This window comes from Tamandua tetradactyla, chromosome 13, assembly GCF_023851605.1.
Source record: "Tamandua tetradactyla isolate mTamTet1 chromosome 13, mTamTet1.pri, whole genome shotgun sequence".
Classification (NCBI taxonomy): Eukaryota; Metazoa; Chordata; class Mammalia; order Pilosa; family Myrmecophagidae; genus Tamandua; species Tamandua tetradactyla.
The window spans coordinates 62,881,473-62,904,102 of NC_135339.1; the positions used below are offsets into that span (position 1 = coordinate 62,881,473).

Below are 22,630 nucleotides of genomic sequence, written 5' to 3' on the forward strand. Positions count from 1 at the left end.
AGGAAAAAGCACAGGCATGTGTGGAATATTTCTGGCTTTGGCCTATTTGTTAATCACCAAACGCATACTGGGGGGTGAGGTTTAGAAGAGCAGATTCAAGTGCTTAAAGAAAGGCAAGATCATTATGAGTTGAGGGTTACCTAGAGAAGCGATAATTTGCAGACTGGCAACAAAAAAAGTTAGATAATTCCAATGGTGACAGAGAAGTGACATCCTCCCACACTGCTCATGGAATTGGAGAATGTTATGGCCTTTCTGTACTGTGATTTGGCACCACATAGTCAAATTAGGTATCCTTAGGCTACAAACCAGTAATTATGGTTGTGGGTATAAATTCCCAAAGATACTCTTACTCATGGGACATGTAGGCAGTGGGTCACTACAGTGCTATTTGGGGCAACTGGATTCTGGAGGCTTTGCTGGAGAGTGGATAGGTAAAACTTGGGAGATGTCATCATCAGAATATTAGCAGTTAGAAGCAACAAGTTAGATGTACACATGGAAACACGAAAGGTTTTTTTCTTTTTACTGGGGAAAGGCTTTATTATATTACTTAAGATTTAAATTTAAGATTGGTTTTTATCATGTCTAACTGAACATATGGAACATATGGTGTCCGTAGTTACAATTAGAGGCGGTTTGGATGACATCATTATAAAAAGCTCAGTGTTTTTTTATTTCCAGAATTTTTCTGCCCCTAAAGATTCATGGGAAGATGATCAATATCTTAAGAAGAGAAGAAGCATTCTACCTGCACAAGCATGCCTTGAAGATATTGCCAGTTTGGTTTGTAGACCACTGCAATAAAGCGAATATTGCAATAAAGCAAGTCACATGAATTTTTGGTATTCTAGTGTATATAAAAGTTATGTTTATAAACTGTACTGTAGTCTATAAGTGTGTGGTAGCATTTTGTCTAAAATATCAATGTTTATACCTTAATTAAAAAAAAACTGTAAAAACAAACGAACAAACACATTTATTGTTAAAAATGCTAAACTTGGGGGCAGGGGGTGCAAGGGTAGTTCAGTGGTAGAATTCTCGCCTGCCATGCGGGGGACCAGGGTTTAATTCCCAGCCCATGCACTTCCCGAAAAGCAAACAAACAAGCAAAGAAAGAAAGAAACAAATACCCAACAAATGATGCTGCAATAACTGGATACCCATATGGAAAAAGAATGAAAGGTGATGCCTGCCACACAGCATAACAAAAACAAAACAAAATAAAAAACAAACAAACAAAAAAACCCAGGAAAAATGCTAACCACGATCTGAACCTTTAGTGAATTATAATCCTTTTGCTGGTAGAGAGTCTTGCCTCAATTAATGGCTTCTGACTGATCAGGTTGGTGGTGGTTGAAGATTGGTGTGGCTGTGCCAATTTCTTAAAATAGGACAACAATGAAGTTTGCTACATCAATTGACTCTTCCTTTTACCTTAACTCTTAGAGCACATTGTAGGGTTATTATTTGGTCTAATTTCAATATTGTTGTGTCTCAGGGAATAGGAAGACCATGTTGTTTACCAAGCTAGACTTTCATTAAAATCACAATGGGGTCATCAGGTCTAATGCTTTAGTTCTGGCTGTCGTAGTGAACAGATCTTTCCTGGTGGTGGCTGGTCAGGACATGGAAGTCCGTGCTCCGCCAGGAAAGAGTTTTTGAAAACCATAGGTACAGGGTGCAAAATGTATGAAACAATGAGATACATATAAAACAAAATTACATCTGTGAATTAAAAATATAGCATACAAAGCATCTATTTTGCAAGAACCATATAAACAAACAAAAAGGAAACATTGCCTATGGGGGAGGAAAAAGGGGTAGAACTGAAAGAGATATCTGATATCTATAACTGGTTGAATACGGAAGCTAAAGGACAAGGGTGGGTCAAATAGTACTCTCAGCTCTTAAGCTAGGAGAATGGGAGCAAGGAATCTAGGAGAAGCGATTTTTCATGTTAGAAGTCCAGTTTTCCAGTAAAGTGGAGCTTTAAAAAGGTTCTAATGATTCAGTATTTTCTGTGAGCAACTGTGCCAAAAGCAAGCTCATAGATGCATACTGTTTTCAGTTGGCAGAGAACTTTGTTTTCTAGATGACAAAAGAGAGGGCCAAAGTGGTTTGGTTAATTACCCAAAGTCTACCAATTAACTGATGAAAGTGGGGGCTAGAATCAAGTCTCTCAACTTCCAGTCCAATGATCTTTCCTAAAACCTGAGTTTTCCTTAAAAATTAAGACAGTTCATATTTGGATTTCTGTTTGCCTGACCATGACTGGTTCATTTTAAAGAAGGAGGATTTACTTTTTCTGTGGACTGCCTCTGCCAACTGACTTTCTGCTTAGATTCCCAGCTGGTTGGGCTTTTAAACAAAAACTCTTTGAATTTGCTTTACTAATCCTCATCTGTACCTGCTTGGACAAAGTGAGGATTGTCACTGACCGCCAGCTTCATCAGGCAATGTTTTCATACTCTCGTACAGATAATAAAGTAAAAAAAAGTGACTGTTCAACTTCAGAGGTGTTTTAGTTTTCTAGGCTGCTCAAGGCAAATACCATGGGTTGAGTTAAAAAAAAAATAGGAATTTATTTGCTCACAGTTGAGGCTGGGAAAATGTCCAAATCAAGGTTTCATCAAGGAGATACTTTCTTCTCCAAGATTGACTGCTAGCAATCCTTGGCTCCTCTGCCACTTGGCAAGGCACATGGCGGTGTCTGCTTATTGCTGTCTTCTCTCTTTCCCTGTTTTCAGGTTCTTGCTTCTGTGGTTTTCGCTTTGTCTTGCTTGTGTTTATAAGGGATTCTAATAAGCTTAAGACCAATCCTGAATGAGGTGTGTCACACCTTAACTGAAGAAGCCTCATCAAAAGGCTGTTTACAATGGGTTCACATCACAGGAATGGATTAACTTAAAGAACATATTTTTCTGGAGTACATACAGCTCCAAACCACTACAAAAGTTTTTTTCTTTTTTTTTTTTAAGTGGAGAGTTTAATTCATTTACAAGTAATATTGAAAATGTAGGACTTGAGCTATTTTGCTATTTGGCTTTTGTAAGTCTTATACCTCTTTTGTCCTTCAATTTTTCCATTAGTTGCCTACTTTTGTATTTAGTTGATCTTTTGTAGTGACCCATTTAGAATCCCTTCTCATTTCCTTCTGTGCATACTTCTTAGATATTTTCTTTGTGGTTTCAATGGGGCTTAAATTTGACTTACCTGAGCTCTAAACACCAGAGAATTTTCTCATTTGAGTTCTGCCTGGCCCTGTCTTGTTGTGAGAGAGACTAGGTTCCTCGGAGAGGTGTGGAGTGACAGTTTGGGTAGACTTTTAAATTTAGTAGTGGGTTGGAGGTGCTGCCAGGTGCCCATAGAGCCAGCAATTCTGGGTCTCAATCCCTCCTGCAGAAGTGAGATATATGAAATTTGGGTTTGACCAGCTCTCCACATTGAAAGTTAGAGAGGTCCTAGCACCCCCGAGTCTTGTAACATTTTTTCCCAGTATGTGGGTTACTGGTGAGGCTCTTTCTGGCCACCATCTTGATGGCAAATGCTAAGCAAGCCGCCACCGGCGTCGCACGTTAACCACGGAGATAATCTGTGCATCCTCCCGTTTTCTATCCTAGAGGCTGTGAACTACAATTCCCATCAGCCGTTTTTCCCTAGTTGACCACGAGTTGTCTAAACTTTGCTTATCGACAAAGGCAAACCTGCGGCAATGAACAGCGGGAGTCGGGACTCTTGGTTGCCTCACTTACTGCAGCGGGAAGCTCCAGAACTACAAATCCCTTGAGCCACAGGGTTTACGCATGCGCACAGCACAAGCGGGGGGGGTCCCTGACCCCCCCCACGCCGGTGCCTAAGAGGTAAGAGAGGGCGGGGGAAGGAAGAGGAGGCGGGATCCGGGCGCTGCGTTGGCTGAGGCCTGGCACTAAGGGGGCGGCCCCGGTTGAGAGCAGACCCAGCGGCCCCGGGAGATTATGGACCCGGCCGAGGCGGTGCTGCAGGAGAAAGCGCTCAAGTTTATGGTGAGGAGGAGGGGCCGGCCGGGGAACAGTGGAAGCGGTGGCGTTGGTGGCGTCGCTAGGAGTCGGGCCTGGGCCGCCCGCCGTCCGGGGGAAGGGACCCGGGCACTCCGAGCCTAGGCCGGCAGCCGAAGCGGCTGGAGGGCCGGGACCGGAGCTCCGGGGAGGCGGGAGGGGGTTGCGGAGCAGACCCGGGGGTGGGGGCAGCAGCTCCGCCATCTTGTGGATGAGAGGCCGAGTGACAGCGGGGAGCTTAATCGGGGAGGGGGCTCCGGGCCGCGCGCGGGGCCCTGGAGGGAAAGGGGCGTGGGGACAGTTACTGAAGAGCGGAGAAAGCTCGGAGGATAGACTCTGCGTGGCCGCTGGCAGGGCCTTCCCGGTGTCAGGGTCACGGATAAGGCCCAGGAAAGAAGGTACATTCCAGCGTGGGGAAGCGGAGCGCGGGTGGGTGGGAGGACAGATATTGAGGGTAGGTGGAAAATGGGCAGACCTAGATGAAGATGGATCTAAGGGTGGAGGAGGGAAACCAGGGCTGTTGGGAGGCGTGTAGAATTGTAGAATGAAGTGGGAGATAGCATTTGCCCTGAGGCTAAATCTTATCTTAAGCCAAACTAGTGTTGACAAACTCTGGAAAGGAGGAGGCCTTATTTAGGAAGATAAGGATGGAGATGGTGACCTAGGGCGATGATAACAGCCCTTGGGAAAGGAGGGTGGTGTTGACTGTGGGCCAAATTACAAATGACAGGAAAAGGGGTATATACTCAGAAAGGAAAGGCTGTATATATAATATTATATATATTAGGAATAAGGTGATGAAAAGCAAGAGGCTGATTTGTCAGGGAAATATGGGTATAGGAGATTGGGGGAAAATTAAGATCTAATAAGGTAAAACAAAACTTAGAGCTAAATTGTGGAGGTAGTGAACTGTAGGGGTGGGGACCTGTACGATGTTCTGGGAAAGGAAAGGGCATGTAGATTAGAATTGCAAAGACTCCTAAGAAGCAATGAGAAGAGTGGAGAAATTCAGAAAATGAAAGTGGGGTTGTAGGTAGTAGAGAATGGGAGGTAAATCAGGATGGGGGGTTGGTTACCCATCAGTTTTAGGTTGAAGCACAATGTTTGCATGGATTGGATTTTGTGGGTGTGCTGGAAACTCTTGCTTTAGAGCCGATTTCTTTAACTTTGTATCATGCTTTTCTTTTTCTATGCTTATGTTTGGGAAATTTGTGTAGTCTGATATTTGATGCTTTTAATCTGATACTTCTTGTATATCCTAAGTGTAAAGCCAGACTTGATGGTTTCAGCTAGAGTGAGGGGATACATAGATTTCTAGTTTAGCAGGTGGCTTTAGGGACATGGGTGTCATTTGCAGTCAAGTCTTACTTTTTCAAAAGTAATTGTAACCTGCACTCCAAACCTTATTCCTTTGTTAGATAGTTTCTATTTTGTACCCTTGCTGGAAATAGTATAACAACTTCAAATCTAAATAAACATGTATCACTAACCTGGATTGAATTTAGGCTTTAAACTGCCCCATTTACAAAAATGTTGTTCAAGAGACTGGTCCAGTTTACAAAGTCTTTGTGTTAGGTCTTTCAGAAACACCTGATTAAAGTTTGACTATCAAAAACAAGAATACATTAAGCTTGAAGAAGGTTCTTGAATTTCTGCCCAATGTTGAAGAGAAACTTGAAATTTTTTTGGACTTTAGTAGAGGAAATTGCTTGATTTCGTTACCCAGCTTCTAGATTTATTTTCAGTTAGAAAAGTGGCAGATGCTTACTTTTGTTTCCCTGCTTAGAGGGTTGACTCTTAATCTTCATCCTGACACTGTGTCACATTTATGGAATAATGTGATTTATAGATCATAAAGAGACATTATGAGATCATTTTCTTAACTTCCCATTAGACCTCAGCCTATGAACATTCTCAACTGCTTGATTTCTGTTTTGTACCAGTGAGACATGTTTCCATAATGGGCTCGTGATTGAATTATATTGGACCTGGAAATGGCCATGTCGTAGTTCACAGCTTTTGGGGTACCATACATTATTAAATGTTGAGTCAGTTTCCATAGGGAGAAATCAGTTTTTCTTTAATTTGACTTTCATTTTTTATCTTACTTGTCACTGTGGCTGTTGTTTGAGAAAAGGCCAACTTGAAGAGGGTAACCAAAAATGACACCTTAATAACTGAAGCAGACCTCGGAGAACCAGAGATACGGTCTTCTCTTTCAGCTCAGTAACGCTCTAATTATGAATCTGAGTAAGTCCATTTGGTCCCATCCACCCTGCTATAACATGCTTGTTTATTCAGAATGAATTTTGAGATAGGAAGATAATTTATTTGCGCTTGCCCCAAGCAATTAGTATACAGTACATATGGAAAGGTTAGCCTTTTAATCAAATTGGAATTTTTGTGTAGTATTTGACTTTGTTCTGGCTGCTATCCTTTCCCTCAATTGTGAATTACTGATCATAACTTTTGTACAAATGCCTTGATTTCTCTAGTTTAGAAAGATGTAAAATTTGTTTAAAATGTCAATAGGAAATGAATACTCTCTTTGACGAATTTTAGTCATGACCACATTAATGTAGTGCTTTGTTTAGGAATTTTACAATAAAATCTTATTATGAGACTACTAATCCATAGTGGGCTGTTTAAGTCACATATGATCTAGACTTAAAGCTTATCCTTATCTACTTGTGAAAAATACTTTAAGCAGGGGTGCATGGGTAGCTTAGTGGTTAGAATGCCCACCTTTCATGTGGGAGACCCGGGTTCAAGTCCCGGACCATGCACCACCCCCTAAAAAAAAAAAGCTTTAAGCAGAATATTAGGGTCTAAAAACAAATAAATCATATTAAAGCAGTAGTTTACATTAAATGACCCATATGCTAATCTACTCTCATTCAGCTTTAGCAGGTCCTCAAGGACCTTTTCTAATATATCTGTGGTCAGTAAAAACATGATACCTCAAGAAAGATAAGTGGGAACTTGAAGAAGACCCAAGAAGAGAAACTAAAATGATTGTGAGGATGAGGCACACATATATAAAAGGTGTAGGATGGGTAGATAAGCCAAGGAATGAATTTTATTTGAAGTTTATTTGAAAAAGTGGACAGTATACATATATTCTTGTCCAACTATTCCTAGAATTTTAGAACGGGGGAAACACTTGAAACTTGATAAAATAATTTTAAGACATATAAAATACAATATTTTAAAAATAGAATTGGTAGATAACTGAAACAGTATAAAAGCTTAACTATTGTTGCATAGCAAACTACCCCCAAATTTAGTAAAAAAAAAAAACCCTCTTTATTGTTTCCTTCGATTCTGTGATTGACTGGTAGTTTTTCTGGACTTTACTTGGTATTGGCTGGGGTGCTAGTATGGCTGGAATGTCCAAAATGGCCATACTTACCTAGCAGGCCACTGGCTGGTAAGGCTACTCACCAGGGCTAATGGCCTCTCACCATGTGGCTGCTTGAATGGTAGCTAGATTCAAGAAAGAGAGTTCTAGGAGACAGAAAGAATCTGCCAGTTTTCTTAAATCCTTGATTTGGAAGTCCCAGAAGGACAAAATTTGTCAGAATTTGTCAAAGCCAATCAAGGCCAGTCCAGAGTTAGAGAAGCTTGTTGACGTGAAGTGTGGCATCTATAAACAGAGATGAGGGAATTGTGGGGACTCTCTTTTGAGACTGACAACCATATATATTAATGTAATTGGCTGTTCTTGATTGTATTTGTATGTTTCCATACAAATGGGATTAGCCAGGTCTGTAGGTACTAACTCTAGGAATGTGTGGTAGGTGTCTCATTTTTGAGCTTAATTTCTAAAAGAACTAATGTGATCTCATGATGTTATGTCACTGTAGAACTATATTGAGGTGAATAAGTATGATTTAGAGACTTTTCTTATTTGCTTAAGAAGCATATATATTTTAAAGCAGTAAATTGCATTTAAAAATAAATACATTTTTCATTGTCATAGACTTTTCTTTAAATCAGTTAGATTGAGTACCAGTTCATTGGATGCACATTTGAAACTAGTTCTTAGTTCTGTGTATCCCTTACCTCTTCCCAATTTAAATTAGTTTACAAACTATTTATATTCTTTTATTTTTTTTTTAAATTTGTTTCAATTTGTTTCTTTTCTGGATAGTCACATAGGTAGTGGGGTATAAAATGAAGATTAGTGATGATCTTTGTGCTAATTTCTTGATTTGTATTTGTAGTTAGATGCATTTAATAAATTATTAGAAGTGAATTAATACACATTGGAGTAAAATTCTTCCACTTTGAATTGTTGTCAGAAAATTTTTTATTGTTAGATTAGAAAAATAAACCTTCAAAAGAGACCACTTGCTATTCTGTATTGTTTGTATGTTGTTTAAAACCTGAAAGAAAGGAAGCAGATAAGAATTGTTTTCCCTTCCTAGAGGGAGAGAATGCATTATGTAAGATCTTCATATATAGATATAATTATTTTATGGTAATGGCATTACAAAAAAAATAGAATGAGACTGAAGAAAGAAAAAAGAATCTTTAGTGGTATTAAAATATTTTTGATCCCTTCTACTTTCTCACAATACTTAAATACAGCACAGAAGTGCTTTCTAAATACGTATAATGAGACTCCATTGAAGATGAAATAGAAAATATTTACCAAAGTTTAACAACTTGGTCACTATAAAGAAAACTGTCTCTCCCCTTATTAAATCAATACCAGCATCCTAAAATTGGTAGGGAGGGGGTGGGGGGATCTCCACATGGGAAAGTTCAGCTGGATTTTACAGTTTCAATCAGTATTCCGAAGTATTCATCTCGTACTTGTGGAATTGCTGGATAATTACAATCAGACTGAGGTGCTGTCCCCTTTAGTTTCCCAAAGCTTGATTTAGACAGAACTTGAACATTTTATGGAAGAGTTAAAGATAACAAAAGTGAAATAGATACTGAGAGTAATATTGAACTAAGAATATGATTTGTTCTCTGGGGTACTACCATCTTAACTCTGAGATTGCCTTTATATGTAGCCACAGTGGGGAATGGGAAACAAAGGAGCAAAAGCACAAATCTGGGAGAAAATTCCTGCCTGCTTAAGATGAATCCTTTGAATTGGAATTTCCTTCTGAGGTCTTGCGTTCTTCCTGAGAGTTGGCTCTCTCTTCCGGATATACTTGCCTTCCTACTCCCAGGCTTGTGACTTGACTTTATGCTGTATTAATAACAGGATAACCACAATAGGTGTGGGAGAGTTATGCTTTTTGTTTTAAAAAATATAATCAGCCACGAATAGCTAACAGCTATCATTTATGTAGGGTTTAGTCTGTGTTATTTTAAATGCACTATTTTCAGTTCTTTACCTATATTCTCTCATTTAATCCAGCTAATAATCCTATGAAATAAATTGAATACTATTATTACTCCCATTTTTCAGATAAGGAAACTGGTTTCAGAGAGGTTAAATAACTTTGTATGTAGTCACTGTGCTAGCAAGGACCCTGAGATCAAACCCAGGCAGTCTGACTCTAGAGTTTCACTTATACTATATTTCATCCTTGAAGAGTAGAGAAACTTTCAGTGAAACATGATGGCATATTTCCATTACTAGTCAGATGGTGGCCAGGATGGAAGAGTTACTATCCAGACTTACATACGATTTCATGATCATTTGAATTACTGAGGAATTGCAGTAAGACTTTACAGTTGTCATGATATCATTGTATCAGTTGGCTATTCCTCTGTAATTAAGACCCATAGAATATCAGTGGCATATAATGATAGGTATTTAGTCTCATGAATTTATTCTCATGAATCAAGTATTGGCTGATTTAGATGGGACTTAGATGGATTATTCTAGACTTGGCTATTCACCTGTTGCACATGTCTCTGTTCTGACATAGGCTGGAACTGAAGAGGCAATAACTTCCTAGACAAAACTCTTCTTGTGGCCAGGCAAAGGCACAAGAGAGCAAACCCAGTTTTTCATGTGCCTTTTAATCAATGGTCTGTGTCACATCTGCTAATATTCCACAGGATAAAACAAGTCCAAAGTCAGAGTCATCCTATAGAGGGAATTGGGGAAAGGAGTGAATATTTCTGAACAGTCATCTACTACAATTGACTTATAAAAAAATGGTAAAATGCTCACTATGACAATTACTTTGCCTTTATCCTGCCCTCCATTGCTGGCACTATTCTATTACTTTCTCATATTGGTTACTGATCGAAACCTTCTTGGTTGGAAAAACTGAGAATCACAATTCAATACAGTGAGTATACAGTAAGACCTTGTTTTATGCGACCAATAAGTTCCAAGACTCTTGGCGTAAGTTGAAAGTTGCGCATAATAGGCGAACCCCGTTATTTAAAAAGTATTTCTTATATGAATATACCTGTCACACATTTTTTAAAATGGAAAAGGCAAATGAATACTCCAATACAATAAGTAAACAATTCATTATAGGAAAACTTTTTTAAAATTTTAATTCTTTTGCTTTTATTTTTTCAATTACTGACCATGTATACCTGAATTTGTATGTTGAGTTCTCTAAAACGAGGTCCTACTGTAATCTTTTTATCACATTATGTAGGAAAAAAGCCTGAATAATCAAATTCTTGACTTTATTTCACAGCGATGCCATGAAAAGTTAATCTGTTTCACAATGTTATTCTGTAATTATTGGGAAAGTTATAAGGCTGATGCCAGTCAAGCAGTATTTTTAACTGAATTTGAAACTTATCTGATCAATATCATGCATAATGTCTTGACAGCTTCTTTAGTAACAAGTTCAGAGTTCTTCAGTCCCTTTCGTGCCTCTAAGTTTAAGTTACAGAGATCTAGTGCTGATAATATTAGATGTCTGGGAAACTTTCATTCTCTCACTGTTAACATAATCAGAAGTCGCAGAGACTGACATCCAGGAATTGTGGCATGTGGATAAATGTTTTTTTAGCACTTAGGTAGTACTGCACTAAATTTTATTTTATATTTTTAAACATTTTTATTGTAAGATATAACATATATACAAAGCAAAAAAATTTTTTCATAACATAGTTGTATGTTTATCATCATAATTATTTCTTATACTGTTTGCATCAATTCAGAAAAAGCAATAAAAAGAAAACAGAAAAAAAATCATACATACCATACCACTTACCCCTCCCTTTCATTGATCACTAGCATTTCAATCTACTAAATTATTTTAACATTTGTTCTCCCTATTGTTTATTTATTTTTAATCCATATGTTTTACTCATCTGTCCATAAGGTAGATAAAAGGAGCATCAGACACAAAGTTTTCACAATCACAGTCACACTGTGAAAGCTATATCATTATACAGTCATCTTCAAAAACCATGGCTACTGGAACATAGCTACATTTTCAGGCAGTTCCCTCTAGCCTTGCCATTATACCTTAACTAAAAAGGTGATATCTATTTAATATGTAAGAATAACCTCCAGGATAATCTCTGTTTGGAATATCTCAGCCATTGATACTTGATTTTATCTCATTTCTCTCTTCCCTCTTTTGGTCGAAAAGGTTTTCTCAATCCCTTGGTGCTGAGTCCCAGCTCATTCTAGGATTTCTTTCCCATGTTGCCAGGAAGGTCCACACCCCTGGGAGTCGTGTCCCATGTAGAGAGAGGGAGAGTGGTGAGTTTGCTTGTCATGTTGACTGAGAAAGAGAGGCCACATCTGAGCAACAAAAGAGGTTCTCTTGGGGGTCACTCTTAGGCCTAATTTTAAGTAGGCTTACCCTATCCGTTGTGGGGTTCAGTTTCATATGAACAAGCCCCAAGATTGGGGGCTCAGCCTATTGCTTTGGTTGTTCCCACTGCTTGTGAGAATACCAAGAATTCTCCTCTTGGGGAAGTTGAATTTTCCCCCATTCTCACCATTTCCCCAAGGGGACTTTGCAAATACTTTTTATTCACTGTTCAAATCCTTCTGGGATTTATTGGGGCATCACTCTGGACAAACCTACAAAATCTCATGCCCTACTCAAGGTTCCATGTGCTTATGGTGTTCAATTAAGCTGTCCATGTAAGTTATATTAGGAAATGTACTAGTCAAAATGTAAATTTTGTACCAAATAAGCATTTTTTGCTTTAGTCTCACATATAAGTTAAAGTTTTAAAATATTAATAACCATCTATTTTCAATACCCTGCATTATTGACATTCCTTTGTTCTTCCTCATACAAAACATTTTTAGGTTTGTACATTTAGTCAGTATCGTTATACACTGTAGGCATTCCTAGATTGTACCATCTCAGTCTTTATCGTATATCTTTCCTTCTGATTCCATTTGTGCCCCCAGGCCTCCTCCCTCTATCATTCTCACATTTAGCTTCATTCAGTGTTCTAACATTATTGTATTACAATTAGGTAGTATTGTGCTATCTGTTTCTGAATTTTTACAGTCAGTCCTGTTGCACAGTCTGTATCCCTTCAGTTCCAGTTACCTAATATCTACCCTATTTCTATCTCCTGATGACCTCTGTTCTTAACTGAAATTATCGAAGTTCATTCATTACTGTTAGTTCATATCAGTGAGACCATGCAGTGTTTGTCCTTTTGTTTCTGGCTAATCTCACTCAGCATAATGTCCTTAAGGTCCATCCATGTTACATACTTCATAACTTTATTCTGTCTTACAGCTGCATGACATTCCATCGTATGTATATGCCACAGCTTGTTTAGCCACTCGTCTGTTGTTGATGGACATTTGGGCTGTTTCCATCTCTTGGCAATTTTAAATAATGCTGCTATAAACATTGGTGTGCAAATGTCCATTTGTGTCTTTGCCCTCATCTCCTCTGAGTAAATACCTAGCAATGGTATTGCTGGGTCATATGGCAATTCTATACTTAGCTTCCTGAGGAACCGCCAAACTGCCTTCCACAGCGGTTGTACCATTTGACATTCCCACCAACAGTGGATAAGTGTGCCTCTTTCTCCATCCTCTCCAGCACTTGTCATTTTCTGTCTTATTGATATTGGCCATTCTGGTGGGTGTGAGATGATATCTCATTGTGGTTTTAATTTGTATTTCCCTAATAGCCAGGGAAGTTGAGCATTTTTTCATGTGTGTTCTAGTTTGCTAGCTGCCAGAATGCAGTATACAAGAAACAGAGTGGCTTTTAAAAAGGGCAATTTAATAAGTTGCTTGTTTACAGTTCTAAGACCGAGAAAATGTCCCAGTTAAAGCAAGTCTATAGAAATGTCCAATCAAAGGTATCCAGGGAAAGAAACCTTGGTTCACAAAGCCCAATGCAGTTCAGTCTCTCTTTCATCCTAGAAGGCACATGGTAAACATAGTCATGGTTTCTCCCTCAGTTGGAAGGGCACATGGCGAGCACAGTGTCATCTGATAGCCTTCTCTCCTGGCTTTCTGTTTCATGAAGCTCCCTGGGAGGCATCTTCCTTCTTCATCTCCAAAGCTCTGGCTGATGGACTCTCTGCTTCATGGTGCTGCAGCATTCTTTGCTCTCTGAATCTCCTTCATTCTCCAAAATGTTTCCTCTTTTATAGGACTCCAAAAACTTATCAAGACCCACCCAAATGGGTGGAGACATGTCATCACCTAATCCAGTTTAACAACCACTCTTAAATCACATCTCTAGGGAGATGATCTGATTACAGTTTCAAACATACAGTATTGAATAAGGATTATTCTACCTTCATGAAATGGGGTTTTGATTAAAACATGGCTTTTCATACATCCTTTCAAACCAGCACAATTCACCTTTTGGCCATTTGTATTTTTTCTTCTGAGAAATGTCTGTTCAAGTCTTTTGCCCATTTTCTAATTGGGTTGTCTGTCTTTTTGTTGTTGAGTTGAACAATCTCTTTATATATTCTGGATACTAGACCTTTATCTGATACATTGTTTCCAAACATTGTCTCCCATTGTGTAGGTTGTCTTTTTACTTTCTTTTTTTAATTAATTAATTTTTTATTTATGATACATAACCACATACAAACACAAACATTCTTATCATATGATCATTTCGTTCCTGTTATATAATCAGTAACACACTATCATCACATAGTTGTATATTCATCATCATGATCATTTCTTAGAACATCTGCATCAATTCAGAAAAAGCAATTAAAAAAAAGCAGAAAAAAGTTCATACATACCATACTCCTTACTCCTTCCCTTCGCTGACCACCAGCTTTTCAATCTACTAAATTTATTTTAACATTTGTTCCCCCTATTATTTATTTATTTTTAATCCATATGTTTTACTTGTCCATCAATAAGGTAGACAAAAGGAGCATCAGATGTTTTTTGCTTTCTTGACAAAGTTCTTTGATGCACGAAAGTGTTTAATTTTGAGGAGTCCCCATTTATTTATTTATTTATTTCTTAAATGCTTATGCTGTGGGTGTAAGGTCTAGGAAACCACCTCCTATTATAAGATTTATAAGCTATTTCCTTACATTTTCCTCTAAAAGTTTTATGGTCTTAGATCTAATATTTAGGTCTTTGATCCATTTTGAGTTCATTTTTGTATAGGGTTTGAGATATGGATCCTCTTTCATTCTTTTGCATGTGGGTATCCAGTTCTCTAGGCACCGTTTATTGAAGAGACTGTTCTATCCCAGGTGAGCTGGCTTGACTGCCTTATCAAAGTTCAATTGTCCATAGATGAGAGGGTCTATATCTGAACACTCTATTCAATTCCATTGGTCAGTATATCTGTCTTTATGCCAGTATCATGCTGTTTTGACCACTGTAGGTTCGTAATATGCCTTAAAGTCAGGTAGTGTGAGACCTCTGACTTCATTTTTCTTTCTCAGGATACTTTTAGCAATTCAGGGTACCCTGCCTTTCCAGATAAATTTGGTTATTGGTTTTTCTATTTCTGAAAAGTAAGTTTTTGTGATTTCAATTGGTATTATATTGAATCTGTAAATCAATTTAGGTAGAATTGACATCTTAACTATATTTAGTCTTCCAATCCATGAACATGGTATGCCCTTCCTTTTATTTAGGTCTTCTGTGATTTATTTTAACAATTTCTTATAATTTTCTCTGTATAGGTCTTTTGTCTCTTTAATTAAATTTATTCCTAAATATTTTATTCTTTTGGTTGCAAAAGTAAACGGAATTTTTTCCTCATTCCCCCCTTAGATTGCTCATTACTAGTGTATAGAAACCCTACAGATTTTTGAGTGTTGATCTTGTAACCTGCCACTTTGCTGTACTCATTTATTAGCTCTAGTAGTTTGCTGTGGATTTTTCGGGGTTTTCAACATATAGTATCATATCATCTGCAAACAGAGTTTTACTTCTTCCTTTCCAATTTTGATGCCTTGTATTTCTTTTTCTTGCCTAATTGCTCTGGCTAGAACTTCCAACATAATGTTGAATAACAATGGTGATAGTGGATATCCTTGTCTTGGTCCTGATCTTAGAGGGAAAGTTTTCAGTTTTTTCCCATTAAGGATGATGTTAGCTGTTTGTTTTTCATATATTCCTTTTATCATGTTGAAGAAGTTCCCTTCTGTTCCTATCCTTTGAAGTGTTTTCAACAGGAAAGGATGTTGAAGTTTGTCAGATGCCTTTTCTGCATCAATCAAGATGATCATCTGGTTTTTCTGCTTTGATTTGTTGATATGATGTATTACATTAATTGATTTTCTTATGTTGAACCATCCTTGCATACCTGAGATGACTCCTACTTGATCATAGTGTATAATTCTTTGAATATGGTGCTGGATTCAATTTGTAAGAATTTTTTTTGAGAATTTTTGCATCTATATTCATTAGAGAGATTGGTCTGTAGTTTTCTTTTTTTGTAATATCTTTGCCTGGCTTTGGTATGAGGGTGATGTTGGCTTCGTAGAATGAGTTAGGTAGCTTTCCCTCTTCCATTTTTTTGAAGAGTTTGAGCAGAATTGGTACTACTTCTTTCTTCAATGTTTGGTAGAATTCTCTGGTCCTGGACTTTTCATTTTGGGGAGCTTCTTAATGACTGATTCAATTTCTTTACTTGTGATTGGTGTGTTGAGGTCATCTGTATCTTCTCGAGTCAATGTTGGTTGTTCATGCCTTTCTAGGAAGTTGTCCATTTCGTCTACATTGTCGAGTTTATTAGCATAAAGTTGTTGATAGTATCCTGTCATTACTTCCTTTATTTCTGTGGGGTCAGTGGTTATGTCTCCTCTTCCATTTCTGATTTTATTTATTTGCATCCTCTCTCTTCTTCTTTTTGTCAACCTCACTAAGGGTCCATCAGTCTTAATTGATTTTCTCATAGAACCAACTTCTGGTTTTGTTGATTTTCTCGATTATTTTCATGTTCTCAATTTCATTTATTTCTGCTCTAATTTCATTATTTCTTTCCTTTTGCTTACTTTGGGGTTAGTTTCCTGTTCTTTCTCTAGTTCCCAAGTGGACAGTTAATTCCTCGATTTTTGCTCTTTCTTCTTTTTTGATATAGGCCTTTAAGGCAATAAATTTCCCTCTTAACACTGCCTTTCCTACATCCCATAAATTTTGATGTCATGTTTTCATTTTCATTTGCCTTGAGATATTTACTGATTTCTCTTGTAATTTCTTCCTTGACCCACTGGTTGTTTAACAGTGTGTTGTTAAGCCTCCATATATTTGTGAATTTTCTGGTGATCTGCCTATTACTGATTTCCAACTTCATTCCTTTATGATATAAAAAAGTGTTTTGTATGATTTCAGTCTTTTTAAAATTTTTGAGACTTGCTTTGTGACCCAGCATATGGTGTATCCTTGAGAATGATCCATGAGCACTTGAGAAAAAGATACATCCTGCTGTTGTCGGGTGTAATGTTCTATAAATGTCTGTTAAGTCCTGCTCATTTTTTTGTGTTATTCAAATTCTCTGTTTCTATATTGATCCTCTATCTAGAAGTTCTGTCCATTATAAGAGTGTGGGGTATTGAAGTCTCCAACTGTTATGATAGATGTGTGTATTTCTCTTTTCAGTGTTTGCTTCATGTATTTTGGAGCGTTCTGGCTTGGTGCATAAATATTTATGATTGTTATGTCTTTTTGTTGAATTGTTCCTTTTATTAATACATAGTGTCCTTCTTTGTCTCTTTTAACTGTTTTACATTTGAAGTATGATTTGTTGAATATTAGTATAGCTACTCCTGCTCTTTTCTGATTGTTATTTGTATGAAATATCTTTTCCCAACCTTTCACTTTCAACCTATGTTTATCCTTGGGTCTAAGATGTGTTTCCTGTAGACAGTATATAGATGGGTCCTGTTTTTTAATCCATTCTGCCAGTCTTTGTCTTTCGATTGGGTGGTTTAATCCTTTAACGTCTAGTGTTATTACTGTATGGTCAGTACTTTCATCTATGATTTTACCTTTTGGATTTTATATGTCATATCTAATTTACCTTCTTTTTACCTTTACCAATAGTCTTCATTTCTACTCTCTTCTCCATACCTCTCTCTCCTGTCTTTTGCTATCTGTCTCCGGTGTGCCCTTTAGTATTTCTTTCAGAGCTGGTCTCTTGATCACAAATTCTCTCAGTGATTTTTTTGTCTGAAAATATTTTAATTTTGCCTTCATTTTTGAAGGACAGTTTTGCTGGATATAAAATTCTTGGTTGTTAGTTTTTCTCTTTTAGTAACTTAGATATATCATCCCACTGTCTTCTCACCTCCATGGTTTCTGCTGAGAAATCTATGCATAGTCTTATTAGGTTTCCCTTATATGTGATGGATTGCTTTTCTTGTGCTGCTTTCAAGATTCTCTCTTTCTCTTTGACATCTGACATTCTAATTAGTAAGTGTCTTGGAGGATGTCTATTTGGATCTATTCTATTTGGGGTATGCTTCACTTCTTGGATCTGTAATTTTAAGTCTTTCATAAGTGTTGGGAAATTTTCAGTGATAATTTCCTCTATTAGTTTTTCTTCTCCTTTTCCCTTCTCTTCTCCTTCTGGGACACCCACAACATGTATATTCGTGTGCTTCATATTGTCTTTCAATTCCCTGAGTCCCTGCTCGTATTTTTCCATTTTTTTCCCTATAGTTTCTGTTTCTTGTTGGATTTCAGATGTTCCGTCCTCCAGTTTTGAAATCCTATGTTCTGTCTCTTGAAATCTACCATTGTAGGTTTCCATTGTTTTTTCATCTCTTCTACTGTGTCTTTCATTCCCATAAGTTCTGTGATTTGTTTTTTCAGATTTTCAGTTTCTTCTTTTTGTTCTTTCTTTGCCTTCTTTATATCCTCCCTCTCAATTCATTGATTTGGTTTTTGATGAGGTTTTCCATGTCTGTTCGTATATTCTGAATTAATTGTTTTAGCTCCTGTATGTCATTTGAATTGTTGGTTTGTTCCTTTGACTGGGCCATATCTTCAATTTTCTTAGTGTGATTTGTTATTTTTTGCTGGCATCTAGGCATTTAATTACCTTGATTAGTTTATTCCGGAGATTGCTTTCACTTCTTTTATCTAGGGTTTTCTTGCTGGATGAATTTGTTGTCTATCTGTCCTTTGACATTCCGTTCAGCTTTATCTGGACCTTTAGCTTAAGTTTTGTTTAACAGAGGAGAATTTTTCAGTTCTTGTTTTCTTGTTTCTTGCCCTGTTTGTGTGGTGCCTTCGCACCCCCCACCCCAATTTAGGAGGGTCTACTTAGATATTATAGACCCCAGCCAGATTTTCCCAGATCAAACTGGCCTCCTATCAAGAAGAAAGAGTCACCTGCGTCAGTTTTCCCTGAGGATGAGACCCAGCAGGTTGAAAGACTTTCCTGTGACGTCTCTGGACTCTGTTTTTCTTATCCTGCCCAGTATGTGGTGCTTATCTGCCTGCAGGTCCCACCAGCATAAGATGATGTGGTACCTTTAACTTTGGCAGACCTCCCTGCTGGGGGCGTGGTGGAGACAGAGGAGAGGTTGTAGGCTGGTTTTTTCTTTTTTTTTTTTTTATAGTTTTTTTTTATTAATTAAAAAAGAAGAGAAATTAACACAACATTTAGAAATCATTCCATTCTACATATGCACTCAGTAATTCTTGATATCATCACATAGATGTATGATCATCATTTCTTAGTACATTTGCATCGATTTAGGAAAAGAACTAGCAAAACAGCAGAAAAAGATATAGAATGTTAATATAGAGAAGAAAATTAAAATAATAATAATAAAAAAATATATATATACAATAAAGGAAAAAGAAAAAAAAACAAAAACAAAAGATACAAACAAACAAACAAACAAAACTATAGTTCCGGTGCAGCTTCATTCAGTGTTTTAACATAGTTACATTACAATTAGGTATTATTGTGCTGTCCATTTTTGAGTTTTTGTATCTAGTCCTGTTGCACAGTCTGTATCCCTTCAGCTCCAATTACCCATTATCTTACCCTGTTTCTAACTCCTGCTGGTCTCTGTTACTAATGATATATTCCAAGTTGATTCTCGAATGTCCGTTCACATCAGTGGGACCATACAGTATTTGTCCTTTAGTTTTGGGCTAGACTCACTCAGCATAATGTTCTCTAGGTCCATCCATGTTATTACATGCTTCATAAGTTTATTCTGTCTTAAAGCTGCATAATATTCCATCATATGTATATACCACAGTTTGTTTAGCCACTTGTCTGTTGATGGACATTTTGGCTGTTTCCATCTCTTTGCAATTGTAAATAATGCTGCTATAAACATTGGTGTGCAAATGTCCGTTTGTATGTTTTCCCTTAAGTCCTTTGAGTAGATACCTAGCAGTGGTATTGCTGGGTCGTAATCCATTCTGCCAGTCTATGTCTTTTGATTGGGGAATTCAGTCCATTAACTTTTAGTGTTATTACTGTTTGGATAATATTTTCCTCTACCATTTGCCTTTTGTATTATATATATCATATCTGATTTTCCTTCTTTCTACGCTTTACTCCATACCTCTCTCTTCTGTCTTTTTGTATCTGACTCTAGTGCTCCCTTTAGTATTTCTTGCAGAGCTGGTCTCTTGGTCACAAATTCTCTCAGTGACTTTTTGTCTATAAATGTTTTAATTTCTCCTTCATTTTTGAGGGACAATTTTGCTGGGTGTAGAAGTCTTGGTTGGCAGTTTTTCTCTTTTAGTAATTTAAATATATCATCCCACTGTCTTCTAGTTTCCATGGTTTCTGCTGAGAAATCTACACATAGTCTTATTGGGGTTCCCTTGTATGTGACAGATTGTTTTTCTCTTGCTGCTTTCAAGATCCTCTCTTTCTCTTTGACCTCTGACATTCTAACTAGTAAGTGTCTTGGAGAACGCCTATTTGGGTCTAATCTCTTTGGGGTGCGCTGCACTTCTTGGACCTGTAATTTTAGGTCTTTCATAAGAGTTGGGAAATTTTCAGTGATAATTTCTTCCATTAGTTTTTCTCCTCCTTTTCCCTTCTCTTCTCCTTCTGGGACACCCACAACACGTATATTTGTGCGCTTCATATTGTCATTCAGTTCCCTGATCCCCTGCTCAAGTTTTTCCATTCTTTTCCCTATAGTTTCTGTTTCTTTTTGGAATTCAGATGTTCCATCCTCCAGTTCACTAATTGTAGCTTCTGTCTCTTTAAATCTACCATTGTAGGTATCCATCTTTTCTACTTTGTCCTTCTCTCCCATAAGTTCTGTGATTTGTTTTTTCAGTTTTTCTATTTCTTCTTTTTGTTCAGCCCATGTCTTCTTCATGTCCTCCCTCAATTTATTGATTTGGTTTTTGAAGAGGTTTTCCATTTCTGTTCGTATATTCAGCATTAGTTGTCTCAGCTCCTGTATCTCATTTGAACTATTGGTTTGTTCCTTTGAGTGGGCCATATCTTCAATTTTCCGAGCGTGATCCATTATTTTCTGCTGGTGTCTGGGCATTTGATCAGATTTCCCTGGGTGTGGGACCCGGCTGGTTGAAAGGTTTTTCTGTGAAATCTCTGGGCTCTGTTTTTCTTATCCTGCCCAGTAGGTGGCGCTCGTGGCACTCGTCTGCCTGCGGGTCCCACCAGTAAAAGATGCTGTGGCTCCTTTAACTTGCCAATCCTTATCTCGCAGTCGGCCTGAGAAACCACGCGTGGAGGGGGTGTCGCCGGCCACCGTGTCTTGGGGGAGTGTCGGTCCAAATTGCCCAGCTGGCCCGAGATGCCAAGCGTGGCGGGAGGGCCCCGCTATCCAATGTTCCCAGTCGGACCGGGAAGCCACGTGTGTGGAAGGGACCCCTGGTCGCCAGCCACCCCGGCCCGGGGAAGCACGTGCCCCTCGGGTATCTCACCGCAGCGGATTCTCCCTGCCCGTTCAGCCGTTCCAGAATGGGGTACGCTGTCCTTTTGGTCTCTGTCGTGGCTCTGGGAGCTGTTTCGTATTGTTTCTGTTTCTTTAGTTGCTGTTCTTTAGCTCAGGTCAGGTTTGCCTCCTGATGAGTTAGAAAGCTTTTGGCTTGCAGAACCTTTGATTTCGGTAAGGCAGATGAAGCAGTGAACCCGGAATGGTAATTCTGGATCATGTCTGGATTAGAGTGGTCATCTAAATTCTGAAAAACTGTTCAATATTCATTGATTGGCTGAGCCCGGCAATCTCACTGCTCCTGGCTCTGGTCGAGATTTGGTAGCCAGCCTCTGAGGCTTCCTAAACATGGCAGTCAAGGTGGTGCCTCCCTGTTCAGAAAGGACTGAAAGCATCAGGTCTGTAGGCTGGTTTTAATGGCTTCAAATTACCAAGCCCTGGTGTCTGAATTCCTTGATGGAGGGATTCCACCTGGGTGGGGCTTCACCCCTCCCCTGGGGAAGGCACAAGCTCCAGACAAGCCCCCAAAAGAGCTCACTTCTGCCTATGCCTGGGGCAGTTGCAGCCTGAAAAGTCCTGCCACTGTATCCAGAGGCAGTCAAGCCTTTGTAGATACACAGCCACAAAAACCTCTGTTTCCTTCTTTTTTTTTCCCCCCTTTTTCTGTCAGTCCTGCCCCCTTGGCGCCGGGGCAAAAATGAGCAACCTTGGCTTTGATCAGGCTCACCTAGGCTGGGGGTCTATTTTTAGTAGTCAGAATTTGTTAATTAATTCCACAATTGGCATTTGATTGTGCCCAGTCCCTGCTGCTGGTAAAGTCCTTTCCTTTCCCCTCTGAGAAGAGGCCTGTGGGGGAGGGGCGCCGGCCACCTCGGGTTTGGGAACTCACGGTTCTGGGGGGTGCTCGCAGCCGGTCCAGCTGGTCCAGACTGGGGTACGCTGTGTATGGTCACTGACGTAGCTCCGGGAGCTGTTCTGTACTGTTTCTGGTTATTTAGTAGTTGTTCTGGAGGACGAACTAAAATGCACATGTTGTTAAGTCGCCATCTTGCCTGGAAGTCCCTTCTGTTGGGTCAAAAAATTTTTTTAAACGTAACAGCAAATGAACACAAACATTCTTACCATATGATCATTCCATTCTTGATATATAATCAATAACTCACAATATCATCACATAGTTGTATATTCATCATCATGATCATTTCTTAGAACATTTGCATCAATTCAGAAAAAGAAATAAAAAGGAAACAGAAAAAAATTCATACATACTATACCCTTTACCCCTCCCTTTCATTGATCACTAGCATTTCCGTCTACTAAATTTATTTTAACAT

General features: G+C 38.4%; 1 protein-coding gene across 19 annotated transcripts in view; it reads left to right on the forward strand.

The window, feature by feature from the left end:
- The first annotated feature begins 3,760 nt into the window (after positions 1–3,760).
- BTRC (beta-transducin repeat containing E3 ubiquitin protein ligase) overlaps positions 3,761–22,630 on the forward strand; it is a 265,091-nt gene continuing 246,221 nt past the window's right edge. For 10 of the 19 annotated variants that reach the window (XM_077125773.1, XM_077125785.1, XM_077125788.1 and 7 more), the window contains exon 1: positions 3,871–4,025. In XM_077125773.1, the coding sequence (XP_076981888.1) occupies positions 3,978–4,025 (48 nt within the window). In that variant the 5' untranslated portion in view covers positions 3,871–3,977. The other 9 variants (XM_077125789.1, XM_077125781.1, XM_077125777.1 and 6 more) reach the window with 8 other exon arrangements.